This window comes from Nansenia antarctica, assembly GCF_963989245.1.
Source record: "Nansenia antarctica genome assembly, chromosome: 6".
NCBI lineage: Eukaryota > Metazoa > Chordata > Actinopteri > Argentiniformes > Microstomatidae > Nansenia > Nansenia antarctica.
In genome coordinates this window covers 20,153,284-20,174,190 of record NC_137676.1, presented here as the reverse complement: position 1 = coordinate 20,174,190, position 20,907 = coordinate 20,153,284, and the positions used below count along the sequence as shown (strand labels likewise).

General features: G+C 43.0%; 1 protein-coding gene across 1 annotated transcript; it reads right to left on the bottom strand.

Moving 5' to 3' along the window:
- Nucleotides 1-14,199: 14,199 nt before the first annotated feature.
- Nucleotides 14,200-19,126, bottom strand: fgg (fibrinogen gamma chain). Its single transcript, XM_080533973.1, has 9 exons — nucleotides 18,976-19,126; nucleotides 18,653-18,712; nucleotides 18,094-18,277; nucleotides 17,371-17,455; nucleotides 16,833-16,963; nucleotides 16,323-16,456; nucleotides 15,731-15,915; nucleotides 15,097-15,374; nucleotides 14,200-14,928 (listed from the first exon to the last, which is right to left on the bottom strand). The coding sequence occupies exons 1-9, from the start codon at nucleotides 19,033-19,035 to the stop codon at nucleotides 14,741-14,743; spliced, it is 1,305 nt and encodes a 434-aa protein (XP_080390099.1). The 5' UTR covers nucleotides 19,036-19,126; the 3' UTR covers nucleotides 14,200-14,740.
- Nucleotides 19,127-20,907: the final 1,781 nt, after the last annotated feature.

Sequence of the window (20,907 nt, the reverse complement as noted above, 5' to 3'; positions counted from 1 at the left end):
TGAACTTCTGTACAAAGAATGTCTGTTGATTCTGTTGATGACTGTTTCAATAGAATCTACAAACACATCCAATAGAAGCTTTAGAGAAGAAATGCAAACTACAGACCAGGTGACCCTCCTATGCTAGGACATAGAGGACAGCGTCCAGGCAGGAGAGAAGGCCGGTGCCGTCTTCCTGGACCTCACAGCTGCCTACGACACTGTCTACAGCTCACAGCTACCTGGGCTACATATGAAGCTTCTGGAGACCCTCCCAGACAAGCACATGGTGAGCTTCATAATGGAGATGCTGAGCAACTGCAGCTTCCGCCTACATACCAGCAACGACCTAGATACCAGCAACGACCTACATACCAGCAACGACCTACATACCAGCAACGACCAAAGCAGAAGGGTGAGAAAGCTCAAGAACGGCGTCCCGCAGGGCTCAGTGCTGGCACCACTGCTGTTCAACATCTATATTTATCACCTACCTACATCTACATCTATATTTATGACCTGATTGCAACAACATCTATATTCATGACCTACCTGCAACTACATCTATATTTATGACCTGCCTGCAACAACATCAAGGAAGTACGGCTACGCAGACGACCTGGCCATCTTACTCAGCAAGCCATCCTGGGAAGCAGTAGAAGAGGGCCTCTCTGAGGACAGGAACATCCTGTCCTCATACCTGAAGAACTGGCGCCTCAAGCTCAGTGTTGATAAGACTGTATCAACAATGTTCCACCTCTACAACAAGGAAGCTACCCGGGAATGTAACATCATGCTCGACAATGCCCGGCTACAGTTCCAGCCCTCCCCGACATATCCAGCCTTACGGACTGTCTCCAGATGTCTACGAGCCACTCGAACAAACCATCTACCTGTCCTCGCTGGAACTGCTCCAGCAGTGGTCAGACGAGAAGCAGCCACGCTGGCCCTCGCTCGGAAGGCACAGATGATTGAATCCCACCTCCTCCACAAGATCGCCACGGAGACACAGAGAATTGCTCCAAACAACACCAGCGGACACCTTCAAGGCTTCCTGGGTCAAGGCAAGATGGAGGGACTAGTGGAAGGCAGCAGAACCCTCTAGGCTTCACCACTACATCGAAGACCCCACAGATGTTCTGGGCCAGCACCCCCCCCCCCCCGTAAGCAGTGGACAGCCCTCAACCGCCTGAGGACAGGTGTGGGATGCTTCGGTGCAGCAATGCAGAAGTGGGGCCTCACAGACAGTGCCCACTGCGAATGCGGGGATCCATTACAGACTGTGGAGCATGTGATTACCAGCTGCCCCAAATACCAGCCACTGAATGGCGATGGTGGTCTAATTGACCTGGACGAAGACACACTGGACTGGCTTGCTGCAACGGAGCTGAAGGTCTAAGGACATACGACAGAAGAAGAAGAGAAATGCCTGTTCCTTGGGCTCCAAACTTTCTTGATAGCTTTTATCTCTGAGACTATTGTTGCAAATTGATTCAGTCTGGCCTTCCCATTCCCATTACCCAAAGGGCCTTGTGTTTTCATCTTGTTAAACCCTTTCTCATTAAAAAGCCTCCACCACCACCCTCCATTACTCAAAAAGATTTGCAATTTGTCATGAAAGGAATATAATGCGATCACTCATTAGCTGCCTGTGTGTTCTTTAATTGAATATGAAAAATGGAACTGCCAGTAATGTACAGTATAAGCATTGGATAGTAATATAGGTATTGTGCCATTAAGAATATAATACAATTTGTTCTCAAATCCACAATCTGTGGATACATATAATATATATATAATATATATACAATTATATTATTATATATTCCTTGTTCTTATGAACTGCCGTCTTTGAAATGGTAAGGAGCCTGACGCTCACTGGATCCCTCTGCCAGTAACAACCTAACGCTCACTGTATCCCTCTGAACCCATCTTATCCTCACTCAAAACTTCTCTTTCCAAGTCTTTTTGCATGGTTAATATATATATATTTTTAAATGTTACTAAATATTTTCAAAAATTACTTTATTAGCACTGTTTTTGCTATATACAGTATATATATATGTTATATATAAACTCCCATGACTGTTAGTGTGTTAAACTCATGACTGTTATTGTGTTTTGAACTCTCATGACAGTTGTAGTGTTTTAAACTCCCATGACTGTTCTAGTGTTTTAAACTCTCATGACAGTTATAGTGTTTTAAACTCCCATGACTGTTATAGTGTTTTAAACTCATGACTGTTATAGTGTTTTAAACTCATGACTGTTATAGTGTTTTAAACTCATGACTGTTATAGTGTTTTAAACTCTCATGACTGTTATAGTGTTTTAAACTCTTGACTGTTATAGTGTTTTAAACTCATGACTGTTATAGTGTTTTAAACTCATGACTGTTATAGTGTTTTAAACTCATGACTGTTATAGTGTTTTAAACTCATGACTGTTATAGTGTTTTAAACTCTCATGACTGTTATAGTGTTTTAAACTCTTGACTGTTATAGTGTTTTAAACTCATGACTGTTATAGTGTTTTAAACTCATGACTGTTATAGTGTTTTAAACTCATGACTGTTATAGTGTTTTAAACTCATGACTGTTATAGTGTTTTAAACTCATGACTGTTATAGTGTTTTAAACTCTCATGACTGTTATAGTGTTTTAAACTCTTGACTGTTATAGTGTTTTAAACTCATGACTGTTATAGTGTTTTAAACTCATGACTGTTATAGTGTTTTAAACTCATGACTGTTATAGTGTTTTAAACTCATGACTGTTATAGTGTTTTAAACTCTCATGACTGTTATAGTGTTTTAAACTCTTGACTGTTATAGTGTTTTAAACTCTTGACTGTTATAGTGTTTTAAACTCATGACTGTTATAGTGTTTTAAACTCATGACTGTTATAGTGTTTTAAACTCATGACTGTTATAGTGTTTTAAACTCATGACTGTTATAGTGTTTTAAACTCTCATGACTGTTATAGTGTTTTAAACTCTTGACTGTTATAGTGTTTTAAACTCTTGACTGTTATAGTGTTTTAAACTCATGACTGTTATAGTGTTTTAAACTCTCATGACTGTTATCGTGTTTTAAACTCATGACTGTTATAGCGTTTTAAACTCTCATGACTGTTATAGTGTTTTAAACTCTTGACTGTTATAGTGTTTTAAACTCATGACTGTTATAGTGTTTTAAACTCTCATGACTGTTATCGTGTTTTAAACTCATGACTGTTATAGTGTTTTAAACTCATGACTGTTATAGTGTTTTAAACTCATGACTGTTATAGTGTTTTAAACTCATGACTGTTATACAGTTTTAAACTCTTGACTGTTATAGTGTTTTAAACTCATGACTGTTAGAGTGTTTTAAACTCATGACTGTTATAGTGTTTTAAACTCATGACTGTTATAGTGTTTTAAATTCCCATGACTGTTAGAGTGTTTTAAACTCATGACTGTTATAGTGTTTTAAACTCATGACTGTTATAGCGTTTTAAACTCATGACTGTTATAGTGTTTTAAACTCATGACTGTTATAGTGTTTTAAACTCTCATGACTGTTATAGTGTTTTAAACTCCCATGACTGTTCTAGTGTTTTAAACTCTCATGACTGTTATAGTGTTTTAAACTCATGACTGTTATAGAGTTTTAAACTCTTGACTGTTATAGTGTTTTAAACTCATGACTGTTAGAGTGTTTTAAACTCATGACTGTTATAGTGTTTTAAACTCATGACTGTTATATTGTTTTAAACTCATGACTGTTACAGTGTTTTAAACTCATGACTGTTATAGTGTTTTAAACTCTCATTCCTGTTACAGTGTTTTAAACTCATGACTGTTATAGTGTTTTAAACTCATGACTGTTATAGTGTTTTAAACTCATGACTGTTATAGTGTTTTAAACTCATGACTGTTATAGTGTTTTAAACTCTCATGACTGTTATTGTGTTTTAAACTCATGACTGTTATAGTGTTTTAAACTCATGACTGTTATAGTGTTTTAAACTCATGACTGTTATAGTGTTTTAAACTCTCATGACTGTTATAGTGTTTTAAACTCCCATGACTGTTCTAGTGTTTTAAACTCTCATGACTGTTATAGTGTTTTAAACTCCCATGACTGTTCTAGTGTTTTAAACTCTCATGACTGTTATAGTGTTTTAAACTCATGACTGTTATAACGTTTTAAACTCTTGACTGTTATAGTGTTTTAAACTCATGACTGTTAGAAAGTTTTAAACTCCCATGACTGTTCTAGTGTTTTAAACTCTCATGACTGTTATAGTGTTTTAAATTCCCATGACTGTTAGAGTGTTTTAAACTCATGACTGTTATAGTGTTTTAAACTCTCATGACTGTTATAGTGTTTTAAACTCTTGACTGTTATAGTGTTTTAAACTCATGACTGTTATAAGAAGCTGTGGGAAACTATCAATACTGACCTGACCCTGTCTCTTGAGCAACTTAAAGGGACAGTGGAAAAGAAGTTGGAGAGAATGGGGGATATCATCTACCAGTATGGGGCAGAACGCTTTGGAGTGCAAGAAAGGAAAGGCGGGAAAGATGTTTCAACTGCACCCGTTTCCAGGAGGCAACAGGAGATCCAGCGCCTCGTCCTAGAAAGAAGACAACTTAGGAAACGGTGGAAAAAAGCCTCTGGAGTGGAAAGGGAACGCAAAAACGCACTTCAAGTCGACATCAAATCACGGCTGGCATCCCTCCGTAGAGCAGAGAACCTCCGGAAACGTAGAAGGAAGAAAGAACAAGCTAGAACACGGTTCTATAAGGATCCCTTCAAGTTCCTTAAAAGTATCTTCACAAAGGAAAAAAGTGGAGCTCTAAAAACAGCAAAGACAGACCTGGAAAATCACCTGAAAGAAACACACTCTGACCCAAGGCGGCATGAACATCTGACCATTCCCTCTGATATCCCACCAATCGACCCCCCTGAACACCACATGCTGATCAGCCCTCCAACCTGGAAAGAGGTGGAAAACACAGTGTGTCGAGCAAGAACGGCATCAGCCCCGGGGCCAAACGGAGTCCCATACAAGGTGTATAAGAACGCATCAGATGTCCTGAGGTTTCTCTGGAGGCTCATGAGAACAGCATGGCAGAAGAAGATAATACCTAAAGCGTGGCGCAGGGCAGGAGGAGTCCTCATCCCAAAGGAGAAGGATGCAGTCAACATCAGCCAATTCCGTCCAATCTCCCTGCTAAACGTTGAGGGCAAAATCTTCTTTAGTGTCATTGCACAGAGGATGGCCGAGTATCTGAGAAGAAACAAATACATCGACACATCTGTACAGAAAGCAGGAATATCAGGATTCTCGGGGTGCTCAGAACATTTCAGCATGATCTGGCACCAGATCCAAACGGCAAAGGTGGAGAGACGGGACATTCACGTCGTCTTTCTGGACCTTGCCAATGCCTTTGGCTCTGTGCCCCACGAACTCCTGTGGTCTGCCTTCGACTTCTTCCACATACCGGACACCATCACAGCCCTGGTTAAATCCTACTTCCAAGACATGCAGTTCTGCTTTACCACCTCTGACTTTACCACCTCTTGGCAGTGCCTGGAAGTAGGCATCATGGCGGGATGCACTATTTCACCCCTGGCATTTGTGATGGCAATGGAAGTCATCATCCGAGCCTCAAAATGGGTTGTAGGCGGACAGCGAGTTGACTCTGGTCAGCGTCTCCCTCCGCTCAGAGCTTACATGGACGACATTACAACGTTGACCACCACCGTCCCATGCACCAGGAGGCTGCTCAGAAAACTGGAAGAGAACATCAGTTGGGCCCGTATGAAGATCAAACCATCCAAGTCACGAAGCATCTCAATTGTGAAGGGAGTGCTCTCTGACCTGAAATTCTTCATCGGCGATGATCCAATCCCAACAGTGTCTGAGCAACCTGTAAAAAGCCTTGGCAGGTGGTATGATGCAAGCCTGAAGGACAAAGACCAGGTTCTACAACTGCGCAAAGATATCAGCAGTGGCCTGCAGTCCATCGATAAAACACAGCTACCTGGAAAGTTAAAGGCTTGGTGCCTGCAGTTTGGACTCCTACCACGGATGCTGTGGCCCCTCGCAGTGTATGAGGTCCCAATCTCAACCGTAGAGAAGTTGGAAAGAGGAGTCACAGGCTACATCAAGAAATGGCTCGGAATTCCACGATGCCTTACCACCATAGGTTTCTACGGAGATAGCATCCTCAAGCTGCCCCTCACCAGTCTCACAGAGGAGTTCAAGTGTGCAAAAACAAGACTCCAGATGACACTGAATGAATCCAGAGATTTAGTGGTGAGCAACAACGCACCAACCTTGACAACCGGGCGCAAATGGACACCAGCCAAAGCGGTGGAGGAAGCAACAGCAGCCCTCAAACATGCTGATATTGTGGGGTATGTTCAGCAGGGAAGAGGAGGCTTCGGGCTAACAGCTGCTCGCCCTGCTTGGAGTAAGGCCACAGCACCAGAACGGAGGAAGATGGTGGTGGAGGAAGTACGCCATCAGGAGGAGGCTGGAAGATGGGCCAAGGCAGTCTCTCTTGCCAAGCAGGGACAGTGGACGCGATGGGACAGTGTGGAGAGGAGGAAGATTAGCTGGAAGGACATGTGGGCCATGGAAGCGAGGCAGTTGAGCTTTATTATCAGAGCTACCTACGACGTCCTTCCAAAACCAGTTAACCTTGGCCAGTGGTATGGTGAAGACCCGGGGTGTGCCCTTTGTTCCACGCCAGCCACCCTCAGGCACATTCTTTCAGGGTGCAAAACTAGTCTCGCCCAAGGACGCTACACGTGGCGTCACAACCAAGTCCTGAAGATCTTTGCATCCACCCTGGAGGACAAACGAGCTGCCACCAACTCCCTACCGCCATCAGCATCCAACCACCAACAGGCAATTACCTTCGTCCGTGAGGGGGCAAAGGTTACCAGGAGCAGCTCGACACCATCTGAGCGAGGCCAGTTACGGTTGGCCCGTGACTGGAAGATGCTGACTGATATTGGGCGACAGCTTGTGTTTCCTAAAGAGATCGCCATAACCACCCTGAGACCTGACTTGGTTCTCTGGTCCCCTTCTCTAAAAAAGGTGTACATCATTGAACTAACCGTACCCTGGGAGGACGCAGTGGATGAAGCTTACGAGCGGAAACATCTACGCTATGCTGAGCTCGCCGCCGAAGCACAACACCGCGGCTGGAACACTGAAGTCCGCCCAGTGGAGGTGGGGTGCAGAGGGTTTGTGGCAAGATCTACCACCAGATTGTTTACAGACCTGGGAATCAGAGGCCAAAGCCTGCGTTCAGCCGTCAAAGCTGCATCGGAAGCAGCCGAAAGAAGCAGCCAGTGGCTTTTTATGAGAAGGAAAGATCCCTGCTGGGCCCCGAAGTAGCCAACCAGAAGGTATGCGGTCAGCTTAGGCCTGACTCAGGGAAAAGGACGCCCCTGCCTTGCATAGTCTCATGAGACGTCAGCCATTCTCATGACGAATTAGGATTGACGCAAGTTCGGGGCTGATCCCCCTGAGCTGGCCACCTCTGGCGAGGGTGTATAGTGTGATGGCCGAAACACCCCATGACCTGGAGGAACACTACTGATGTTGCATCCGAAATTAAACCTAATCCCAGCCCCCCCCCCCCCGCGCATGAATCACTCACCATCAAGACGACACACACGCACACACACACACACACACTCTCACGTACGTACCTGCACAAAGGAATTTACATCTTATCCTGTGTTTCATAAATCTGAGTAACTGGGCACTGAGTCCAGTGACCGCTGAGAAAGATCAGCTGACGACAGGGGAAAGTCCTTGTGGCGGCATGGAGAGACAGCTGACGGGAGGGAATAGACCCCACTGGGACGGGCATGGGCTAGCTTCCCATGCTTGTAGTTTCCCATGTCTTTGACATGTTGGATTCACCCGCTATAGCTACGAAAAGACAACAAAAGAGATCACCCCTAGAGTCTGCGAGAGCGGGGGCGGAAGATGACTCATCGGCTGACTTTATGGTAACAGACCCTGGACCGGAAACGACTATGAGTATCGGGAGCACAGTGCAAGAGAGTGCCACAACAGTTGCCCCAGCTACAGCCACGTCAACGGGCCACGAACAGCAGATATGTCCCTGTGGTTGGAGGAAGAATACATCCTACCGGGGGTTGAGAATTCACCAAGGAAAGATGAAGTGTTTGACAGAGGAGAGACAGAGGCCTCGCGTTGGTTACTTTCTGCGAAAGGAATCGAATAAGTCGAATGAAGTACAGCAACTGGACGCAAACCATAGCTTGCAGTACATCAGTACCACTGTCGTGGAGGAAGCAAACACAGAGGGGATAACAACAGTGGTAGAACCGACCCAACCCCCTAGACCTGTAGCCGAAAAGAGACTAGCAGGGCATAGACTGCATGTGAAGTGGCCTGGTGCCGGGGATAAGAAGCTGTGGGAAACTATCAATACTGACCTGACCCTGTCTCTTGAGCAACTTAAAGGGACAGTGGAAAAGAAGTTGGAGAGAATGGGGGATATCATCTACCAGTATGGGGCAGAACGCTTTGGAGTGCAAGAAAGGAAAGGCGGGAAAGATGTTCCAACTGCACCCGTTTCCAGGAGGAAACGGTGGAAAAAAGCCTCTGGAGTGGAAAGGGAAGGCATAAACGCACTTCAAGTCGACATCAAATCACGGCTGGCATCCCTCCGTAGAGCAGAGAACCTCCGGAAACGTAGAAGGAAGAAAGAACAAGCTAGAACACGGTTCTATAAGGATCCCTTCAAGTTCCTTAAAAGTATCTTCACAAAGGAAAAAAGTGGAGCTCTAAAAACAACAAAGACAGACCTGGAAAATCACCTGAAAGAAACACACTCTGACCCAAGGCGGCATGAACATCTGACCATTCCCTCTGATATCCCACCAATCGACCCCCCTGAACACCACATGCTGATCAGCCCTCCAACCTGGAAAGAGGTGGAAAACACAGTGCGTCGAACAAGAACGGCATCAGCCCCGGGGCCAAACGGAGTCCCATACAAGGTGTATAAGAACGCATCAGATGTCCTGAGGTTTCTCTGGAGGCTCATGAGAACAGCATGGCAGAAGAAGATAATACCTAAAGCGTGGCGCAGGGCAGGAGGAGTCCTCATCCCAAAGGAGAAGGATGCAGTCAACATCAGCCAATTCCGTCCAATCTCCCTGCTAAACGTTGAGGGCAAAATCTTCTTTAGTGTCATTGCACAGAGGATGGCCGAGTATCTGAGAAGAAACAAATACATCGACACATCTGTACAGAAAGCAGGAATATCAGGATTCTCGGGGTGCTCAGAACATTTCAGCATGATCTGGCACCAGATCCAAACGGCAAAGGTGGAGAGACGGGACATTCACGTCGTCTTTCTGGACCTTGCCAATGCCTTTGGCTCTGTGCCCCACAAACTCCTGTGGTCTGCCTTCGACTTCTTCCACATACCGGACACCATCACAGCCCTGGTTAAATCCTACTTCCAAGACATGCAGTTCTGCTTTACCACCTCTGACTTTACCACCTCTTGGCAGTGCCTGGAAGTAGGCATCATGGCGGGATGCACTATTTCACCCCTGGCATTTGTGATGGCAATGGAAGTCATCATCCGAGCCTCAAAATGGGTTGTAGGCGGACAGCGAGTTGACTCTGGTCAGCGTCTCCCTCCGCTCAGAGCTTACATGGACGACATTACAATGTTGACCACCACCGTCCCATGCACCAGGAGGCTGCTCAGAAAACTGGAAGAGAACATCAGTTGGGCCCGTATGAAGATCAAACCATCCAAGTCACGAAGCATCTCAATTGTGAAGGGAGTGCTCTCTGACCTGAAATTCTTCATCGGCGATGATCCAATCCCAACAGTGTCTGAGCAACCTGTAAAAAGCCTTGGCAGGTGGTATGATGCAAGCCTGAAGGACAAAGACCAGGTTCTACAACTGCGCAAAGATATCAGCAGTGGCCTGCAGTCCATCGATAAAACACAGCTACCTGGAAAGTTAAAGGCTTGGTGCCTGCAGTTTGGACTCCTACCACGGATGCTGTGGCCCCTCGCAGTGTATGAGGTCCCAATCTCAACCGTAGAGAAGTTGGAAAGAGGAGTCACAGGCTACATCAAGAAATGGCTCGGAATTCCACGATGCCTTACCACCATAGGTCTCTACGGAGATAGCATCCTCAAGCTGCCCCTCACCAGTCTCACAGAGGAGTTCAAGTGTGCAAAAACAAGACTCCAGATGACACTGAATGAATCCAGAGATTTAGTGGTGAGCAACAACGCACCAACCTTGACAACCGGGCGCAAATGGACACCAGCCAAAGCGGTGGAGGAAGCAACAGCAGCCCTCAAACATGCTGATATTGTGGGGTATGTTCAGCAGGGAAGAGGAGGCTTCGGGCTAACAGCTGCTCGCCCTGCTTGGAGTAAGGCCACAGCACCAGAACGGAGGAAGATGGTGGTGGAGGAAGTACGCCATCAGGAGGAGGCTGGAAGATGGGCCAAGGCAGTCTCTCTTGCCAAGCAGGGACAGTGGACGTGATGGGACAGTGTGGAGAGGAGGAAGATTAGCTGGAAGGACATGTGGGCCATGGAAGCGAGGCAGCACAACACCGCGGCTGGAACACTGAAGTCCGCCCAGTGGAGGTGGGGTGCAGAGGGTTTGTGGCAAGATCTACCACCAGATTGTTTACAGACCTGGGAATCAGAGGCCAAAGCCTGCGTTCAGCCGTCAAAGCTGCATCGGAAGCAGCCGAAAGAAGCAGCCAGTGGCTTTTTATGAGAAGGAAAGATCCCTGCTGGGCCCCGAAGTAGCCAACCAGAAGGTATGCGGTCAGCTTAGGCCTGACTCAGGGAAAAGGACGCCCCTGCCTTGCATAGTCTCATGAGACGTCAGCCATTCTCATGACGAATTAGGATTGACGCAAGTTCGGGGCTGATCCCCCTGAGCTGGCCACCTCTGGCGAGGGTGTATAGTGTGATGGCCGAAACACCCCATGACCTGGAGGAACACTACTGATGTTGCATCCGAAATTAAACCTAATCCCAGCCCCCCCCCCCCCCCCCCCCCCCGCATGAATCACTCACCATCAAGACGACACACACGCACACACACACACACACACTCTCACGTACGTACCTGCACAAAGGAATTTACATCTTATCCTGTGTTTCATAAATCCAAATCTAGTGTTTTAAACTCATGGCTGTTATAGTGTTTTAAACTCTCATGACTGTTATAGTGTTTTAAACTCTTGACTGTTATAGTGTTTTAAACTCATGACTGTTATAGTGTTTTAAACTCATGACTGTTATAGTGTTTTAAACTCTCATGACTGTTATAGTGTTTTAAACTCCCATGACTGTTCTAGTGTTTTAAACTCTCATGACTGTTATAGTGTTTTAAACTCATGACTGTTATAGAGTTTTAAACTCTTGACTGTTATAGTGTTTTAAACTCATGACTGTTAGAGTGTTTTAAACTCATGACTGTTATAGTGTTTTAAACTCATGACTGTTATAGTGTTTTAAATTCCCATGACTGTTAGAGTGTTTTAAACTCATGACTGTTATAGTGTTTTAAACTCATGACTGTTATATTGTTTTAAACTCATGACTGTTACAGTGTTTTAAACTCATGACTGTTATAGTGTTTTAAACTCTCATTCCTGTTACAGTGTTTTAAACTCATGACTGTTATAGTGTTTTAAACTCATGACTGTTATAAAGTTTTAAACTCTTGACTGTTATAGTGTTTTAAACTCATGACTGTTAGAAAGTTTTAAACTCCCATGACTGTTCTAGTGTTTTAAACTCTCATGACTGTTATAGTGTTTTAAATTCCCATGACTGTTAGAGTGTTTTAAACTCATGACTGTTATAGTGTTTTAAACTCATGACTGTTATTGTGTTTTAAACTCTCATGACAGTTGTAGTGTTTTAAACTCCCATGACTGTTCTAGTGTTTTAAACTCTCATGACAGTTGTAGTGTTTTAAACTCATGACTGTTATAGTGTTTTAAACTCATGACTGTTATAGTGTTTTAAACTCTCATGACTGTTATAGTGTTTTAAACTCTTGACTGTTATAGTGTTTTAAACTCATGACTGTTATAGTGTTTTAAACTCATGACTGTTATAGTGTTTTAAACTCTCATGACTGTTATAGTGTTTTAAACTCTTGACTGTTATAGTGTTTTAAACTCATGACTGTTATAGTGTTTTAAACTCATGACTGTTATAGTGTTTAAAACTCTCATGACTGTTATCTTGTTTTAAACTCATGACTGTTATAGTGTTTTAAACTCATGACTGTTATAGTGTTTAAACTCTCATGACTGTTATAGTGTTTTAAACTCATGACTGTTATAGTGTTTTAAACTCTCATGACTGTTATCGTGTTTTAAACTCATGACTGTTATAGTGTTTTAAACTCATGACTGTTATAGTGTTTTAAACTCATGACTGTTATAGTGTTTTAAACTCTCATGACTGTTATAGTGTTTTAAACTCCCATGACTGTTCTAGTGTTTTAAACTCTCATGACTGTTATAGTGTTTTAAACTCATGACTGTTATAGAGTTTTAAACTCTTGACTGTTATAGTGTTTTAAACTCATGACTGTTAGAGTGTTTTAAACTCATGACTGTTATAGTGTTTTAAATTCCCATGACTGTTAGAGTGTTTTAAACTCATGACTGTTATAGTGTTTTAAACTCATGACTGTTATATTGTTTTAAACTCTAATTCCTGTTACAGTGTTTTAAACTCATGACTGTTATAGTGTTTTAAACTCATGACTGTTATAGTGTTTTAAACTCATGACTGTTATAAAGTTTTAAACTCTTGACTGTTATAGTGTTTTAAACTCATGACTGTTAGAAAGTTTTAAACTCCCATGACTGTTCTAGTGTTTTAAACTCTCATGACTGTTATAGTGTTTTAAATTCCCATGACTGTTAGAGTGTTTTAAACTCATGACTGTTATAGTGTTTTAAACTCATGACTGTTATTGTGTTTTAAACTCTCATGACAGTTGTAGTGTTTTAAACTCCCATGACTGTTCTAGTGTTTTAAACTCTCACGACAGTTGTAGTGTTTTAAACTCATGACTGTTATAGTGTTTTAAACTCATGACTGTTATAGTGTTTTAAACTCTCATGACTGTTATAGTGTTTTAAACTCATGACTGTTATAGTGTTTTAAACTCATGACTGTTATAGTGTTTTAAACTCTCATGACTGTTATAGTGTTTTAAACTCTTGACTGTTATAGTGTTTTAAACTCATGACTGTTATAGTGTTTTAAACTCATGACTGTTATAGTGTTTAAAACTCTCATGACTGTTATCGTGTTTTAAACTCATGACTGTTATAGTGTTTTAAACTCATGACTGTTATAGTGTTTTAAACTCATGACTGTTATAGTGTTTAAACTCTCATGACTGTTATAGTGTTTTAAACTCATGACTGTTATAGTGTTTTAAACTCTCATGACTGTTATCGTGTTTTAAACTCATGACTGTTATAGTGTTTTAAACTCATGACTGTTATAGTGTTTTAAACTCATGACTGTTATAGTGTTTTAAACTCTCATGACTGTTATAGTGTTTTAAACTCTCATGACTGTTCTAGTGTTTTAAACTCTCATGACTGTTATAGTGTTTTAAACTCATGACTGTTATAGAGTTTTAAACTCTTGACTGTTATAGTGTTTTAAACTCATGACTGTTAGAGTGTTTTAAACTCATGACTGTTATAGTGTTTTAAATTCCCATGACTGTTAGAGTGTTTTAAACTCATGACTGTTATAGTGTTTTAAACTCATGACTGTTATATTGTTTTAAACTCATGACTGTTACAGTGTTTTAAACTCAAGACTGTTATAGTGTTTTAAACTCTCATTCCTGTTACAGTGTTTTAAACTCATGACTGTTCTAGTGTTTTAAACTCATGACTGTTATAGTGTTTTAAACTCATGACTGTTATAGTGTTTTAAACTCATGACTGTTATAGTGTTTTAAACTCCCATGACTGTTAGTGCTTATCCTCTTGTGTTTTGTCTCGTTGTCTTTTAATAGTTTTTATTCATATTCCTGTAAAGTGCATTGTGTTGCATCCATGTATAACATGTGCTCTCTAAATAAAGTTTGATTTCATCTGATCTGATATGCAATGACCACAACAGACAGCTTAGATTTAGAAAAGATGTGACATTTATTCCATCATGTATTTAACTAACATACCAAGATCCAACAAAGACACATTTAGACAGTGGGTTGAAGGTGTTTGAGAGTAACCTATGAAATATTACACACAAAGATTAAACAAGTTTGTTTGATCATAGGCAGTCGTTTTAAGGGTAGGTACACTACACACAATTGGTAGAACCAACCAGCACCAACCAGCAAAATAAAGGGCTATAGTTTCTTAGAGACATATTAAGGCTATTCCTGCACTAAAGGCCATGTTAAAATGCATTCTAGTCCAGGAGTACATTCAATGTGGGTCAGGGAAACCAGCCTGAGATGTTCCAAGGCTGCATTAGCTGCAGTAAGTTATCAGAGTATCAGGGACATACGAAGGATGTACTAGCGACATCAGGAAGTTAGCATCTCAGGGACGTACTGTCCAGAGACACTGTATGTATCAGGGAGTTGTTGTGTTTGTTGCTGTGTGTGGGTGTGTGTGTGTGTGTGTGTGTGTGTGTGCGCGTGTGCGTGTGTGTGTTTGTTCACTGGTCTCCCAGGCCTCCAAACTGTTTGACCCCACTCTGCTGGCCTCCTCCTGCAGTGATCCTGCTGATGGGGATGATCTTCATGGTGGTCTCCTTCAGGGAGTACCAGCGGTTGTGCCACGTCACCCAGATGATACCGTTGTCGAAGCCGAACTCGCCCGCGTCCTTCTCTGTGTATTTGCCGCCTGTCAGGAGGAGAGAATGTTCAATGTTCAATTGAAAACATCAAGTGAGCCACAGTTGACCGACAATGAGATGTCTTACGACTAGGTCTTGACCTATACATACAGTATTGGTCGTTGCAGGAAAAGCGCTATACAAATAAAAGTGATTATTATTATTGTTATTATTACCCGTGTAGTATTTCCCGTTGAGGTGCGCGGCGTGGCAGCGGTTCATCCACCAGCCCGAGCCGTCCTGCTTGGCGCAGTTCCCGTCGTACTTGTCGTTGTCCTTGTCATTGGTGCTGAACTGCATGCCGTTGTGTGAGGTGTAGAACTTGTCGCTGGGGTCGTCCCCGAAGTCGAAGCCGTCGAACGCGTCACCGGCGTCACCGCCGTAGTAGTAGGCGTAGGTCAGGCGGTACATGTCGATCTCGGGCCCCACTTTGAACATGGCATAGTCGGCGTACCTGAGGGAAGGTGGAGAGAGGGAGAAAGAGAGAGAAAGAGAGAGAGAGAGAGAGAGAAAGAGAGATACAGAGAAAGAGGGAGAGAGGAGGTACAGTATGTTGTATGCTTTGCAGCTCTTCAGTTATGTAACCTGGTAACAAATTAATCTATTTCAACAACTTTAAGTGCACAGGTTTGAGTTTTTGATTTACAGTTTTAAAAGCAAATGATTTTGGAAGGCAAACACCTTGTCTCATTATCAGTCAAAAGGTTAACATCCAGTTCCATTATTTTATGAACATGATTCTATGATTATAGAATGTTCTAATGTCACTACCACAGGTACTGGTCCCTCTTCTAAGGGGGTAGTACTTACTTCTTGTCGCCAGCCCAGTCAACAAGCTCTATCCTGAGCACGTAAGGGATGGCGGACTGGGTGGACAGCAGGTGCATCTTCTCCAGGCCCAGCCAGAACTCAGTGGTGTCGTCTGGGGAGAGATACCCGAAGCCCTCCTTGTACTGGGTCCAGTCCTTGTTATAGTCTACGCTGCCATCGCGTCTCTGAGGAGATGAATGAAATGAAATAGTTGTTAGCAATAGGCTAATAATGTTTTTTAGAATACATTTTCAAACTTGTATTTATCCTTTATTTACATAGGTAAATCCCATTTTGATAGAGAGAGAGCTGTTCCAAAGGTGGCAATAATACTAGGCTGCTTATTAGGTCTGCTTGGATAGGGTGGGGTGCACATCTACTTTAAAGGAAGAGTCAACCGGGGCGCGTAAGTGGCGTAGCACACAAAGGCGCGGACCATGTCATTGCTTGTCTGGTTCGATTCCGGCATATCCTGCATGTCGTCCTCTCTTTCACCCGTCCTTTCTGTCAATCTCTACTGTCTCTATCCCAATAAAGCAGAAATGGCCTAAAAACATAAACAAGCAAATAAAAAAAGGAAGCATCAACCCACCCTCTGCAGGACAGTGAAACCGCGGCCGAAGCTGTCGATCTCACAGTAGACCAGGAACTGCTCTGTGGCCTTGAGAGGTTTGACATAGTACAAACCACTGGTGGTGGCACCCTTGTTGGCTATATCCTGGCAATCTAGTGGTAACAACAACAACAACAACAGCATGTCATGAATCTGTGGTTAAAGTTATACTCTAGGATATTTTATCCACCAATAGGAAACAATGTAGTGTCGCTGACATTATCTTTCTCAGTCTGGTACTCCACAACTAAGTTGACTGTAGTTCAAAATGTCATTATTGCCCAAATTCACAGTAAACGTTTGGCAACAATATCTTACGTAATATTCTTTTTTTGCTGGATGAACCTGCCACTGGCTGGCTGACCCCTGCATTGATCGCCGATATTGATTTGTTTCTAAACTAAACACTCTGACGAGAATTGAACCAGGGTTGAGACACCAGGTTGTGTAATAGGAACCGACCACTGAATCGACCAGTGTGGACTTTACCTTTGCCTGTCGTGGGCTGGATCTCCACTGTGTCCTTGCAGGGGTCCTTACACTTCTGCTCCAGCTGGATAGACAGCTGCTTGACGTCCAACATCCTCTTCTCATTGGACTCCATGATCCCCTGAAGACGACTGAGAGGGAGAGGACACATTGACTATCTCTCTCAGATGACATCCTCAAAAATAGATATCGGATAGCGGAGTGCGTACTTAAAAAGAAAACGTGTCTGATCTCAGCAGGAATAGAAACCAACGCCAGGCTCTACCGACTGAGCCGCACGACACGACAAACAAAAGAAAATCAGGAAGATTTCATAGAATCAGAATGGTAATGTCTGCCGCCTCAAATAGCTGGTAAAAACCTAAGAATGAGCGAAGTTCTGGGTATCTGTATCTGGGTCTGTGGCCACCCCATCCTTGGAGATCACATGACCAAGATTTAGAGGAGTTCTTACTCTATTGAGTGGATCATGGCATCACTCTCAATTTGTTTGAGCTTGGGCGTTGATAAAGATGTGGAGGAGAAACGCAAGGCTTACTAGATCTGGTCCTCCTGGCTGACGATAGTCTTCTCATAGCGCAGGATGTCCTCCAACATGCTAGAAGACCTCTTGTAGTAGACGGCTGTGGGACATTCATAATCTCATTACCTTAGATTAGCTACTTGAAACAGAAATGACCATGATCAAATGAACCTAGGAAAAGGCATTTAACAGCCAAACCACAGATTAAACTGAAAGAATAATTCAGAAAGCTATAATTCAGAGTCAATGATGTACCTTTAATTAAATAGTTAGAGTTTTGCCTTTTCCTTAAGTTAGCACAAGCAGCACCTCACCTTATCAGTGAGTGTGTGATTTATTCATTATCTCAGCATAGTCAAACTACCAAAGACCCAGGCTATATCCCGATATCCACACACTAGCATACCACACACATTATCCACACTAGCATACCACACACATTATCCACACTAGCATACCACACACATTAGAATGCAGGGGAGGCTGGTGGAGGTAGAAATTGGAGGACAGTCTCATTATAATGCATGAAATGGAACAAGGAATGGTATCTGTCTCTGTTTACTATATCTATTCACTATTCCTCATTCCATTCCACGCATTCCAATGAGCCCTGTCCTCCGATTTCTACCTCCACAAGCCTCCCCTGGTAGAATGAGACAAATGGACTGGCCGTGCATTCTAAGCGCTATTCAGGATTCTAGCGTGAACATCAGAAGCTGTTCCTCACTACTCTCTTACCTGGGTCGGACTTCTGGGCCGAAGTTGTGGAGTCTTTCATGTAGACAACCTTGTCCTGCGCTCCCTTGGTGAGGTTGGCGATGTTCTCCAGGATGTCCTCCATGTCGTCCAGCTCCTTGTCCACCGCCGGCTTGTACTTGTGCAGGTAGTCTGCCACGCCACAGGTGGTCGGGCAGTACTTGCCCTGGAGGTGACACACAAACACAGACAGATTCAAACACAATCACAGAGATTTTAACCTTGTTGTACCTCTCTGAAGCGGTCTTCACAGTTCACACACATACAATTCTCTAAGTAAGCACGTAAACACACAAACACAGCACAAACTCAGACGGGATACCATCGTTGGATGGATTCATTGGTATCCTGTACAGGGCCCGGTTGTACAAGATATGAGAACTTGCATGTGTGAGCATATACTTTATACAGTATTTACTGTATACTTACAAAAGTATTACTTACAAAAATGGGAAAGTGTGTCCAAACTTTTGACTGGTACTGTATACACTATATATATGTATACTAACAAAGGCATCATATATAACATACTTATACTTACAAAGGCATCGCTTGGTGTGCATGAATCTGCTGCATATGGTGAAGAATCCCCTCTATATTGCTATTGGAACAGAAGCAGAAAGCCACAACGCTGCCTTAGCCTCTTATGACAGACAACCCAGAATCAAAGTGATTCACTTCATCTCTCTCTACAAGGGTGGTCAATAAAAAATAAAAAAGACCAAATAAACAATTCAAACATCAAACGGTATTTTCAGCACATTTCATTCACACACACACACACACATACACACACACACACACACACACACACACACACACACACAGACTTCAACGGGAAGGGAAAAGGTTGGTGGAACTTACCGCGGAGGAGAAGGAGAAGAGGAGAAGCAGTCCTGCGACTGACCGTAGTGAAGGAGCCATGTTTCTGTAGCACCCAGCTGTGCTGCTGTCCTGTGAGAATGTTCAGTCTCTGTCCCCAGGCGGTATATTTATCCGATCAAGGTCCTCAGCGTGTCCCTGTCTCTGGGTGATAAGGGTTAGGGTAGGTAAACATACCTGCTCATCCCACTCACTCACCGCCCACCCCCTTCCATGAGTCACACATGAGTTTGGGGACATTGCTATGACTCAGAGGGCCCTATGATGGTCCTTTGGTCATTTCGGAGATGTGATGCGATGTTTTGACAGACTGGCTACTATCACTTAGCCTGGCTAATAAGCCATCATGTGAAGCCATTGCTAGGTAGCGTGCTAAAGTAGGCCTACCATGTGATCTGGAAAGCCAGGTTATTATCACTAGTGGCTCCACTAGTGTATCCTGTATTATTTTTTTTCACTTGTGTCCTGTACTACTATCACTTTTTTTTATCTTGAATTATGCTTGAATTATTATTGCCTTATGTCTTGTGCTGCAATGTCAGGTACCGAAGCAAAGAATTTTACTCTCTTACACTCTTGTAATGTGACGTACCAACAAACGTGAAACTTGAAACTATACACCTCTAGCTGGCTCAGTCACAAGTTGTGTGTGGGTGGTTCACAGTATGGGGAAATCTATTTGATTGACATACCCCTTTTAACTTGTTGGATCATGAGTCAACAGAAAAATACAGGTCAGACCAAGGCAGGTCTCAAAAACTCATGACACAGCATTTTTACTCGTCCAGGAAATAGCTAATTATTTTTATACACAGATACATTCATGGTGACTTCTTACAGATAGACATTTGTCATTTGTGTAATGTACAGTATGTGTTTATATGTGTTATCAATACAATGTATCTATCTGACAGCTATAGGGCAAAGGGTTGGATAACATATATCAAACTCAATGTTACCTTCTAACTGTCTGTTTATGTTGTGGGTGGAGGTTGGTGGAGGGAGAAATCAGAGGCGAACTGGCTCATCATTGTAATGGATGGAATAGAATGAGGAATGATCTCAAAACATATCCTTGCCTATTCCTGCCCTACGATGTGTCTTGCCACCAGCCTCCAAAATACTGTACAATTACAGTGTAGTGTAATTCGAGGGAACTGTGAATAAGAATGTTCTTTCATCATTTGAAATGACCACACGCTCATTGACCTTCTGTCATTCTTCAAACAAAGAAGTCATGTTTATCTGTTTACAAATATATCGCCACCTACTGCATCCAAAGATAATAATTTTGCCATTTAGCAGACGCTTTTAATCCAAAGCGACTTACAATTACGAATTACAGGGACATTCCCCCTGGAGTAACTGAGGGCTAAGTGCCTTACTCAAGGGCACACTAGTAGTGGTGTGGTTTCAGGCGGGATTTGAACTCACAACCTTCCGATCACAAGTCCAACTCACTATCCACTAGACCACCACTACCAAGATCAGGAACGTGAACTTGATGTATCATCTCATCTGACACACAGAAGCCATGCTTCCCCAATAAACAAATATACATTGCAGAGAAAAAGTATGTGAATCGTACAGTTTTGTTTTGTTTGAAAACAAATCCAAAATTACAAATCTGCATGTGTTGGTTGAATAAGTATGTGAACCCCTAAGTCAGGATTTGTCGAATGCTCCTTTCTGAGCAATAACAGCATTGAAATATTTAAGATAAATCTCTACGAACATTTCCCCTGTACTGTTTCTCCTGTGTGTCTTCTAGCATGACGACTTACTTTTTCCTGCTATGATGATTGACAAATTATTTAGTCAAATGTACACTATGGACAAAAGTATGTGGACACAATGGTCTGGGGCTGTTTTCATGGTTTGGGCTAGGCCCCTAGTTCCAGTGAAGGGAAATCT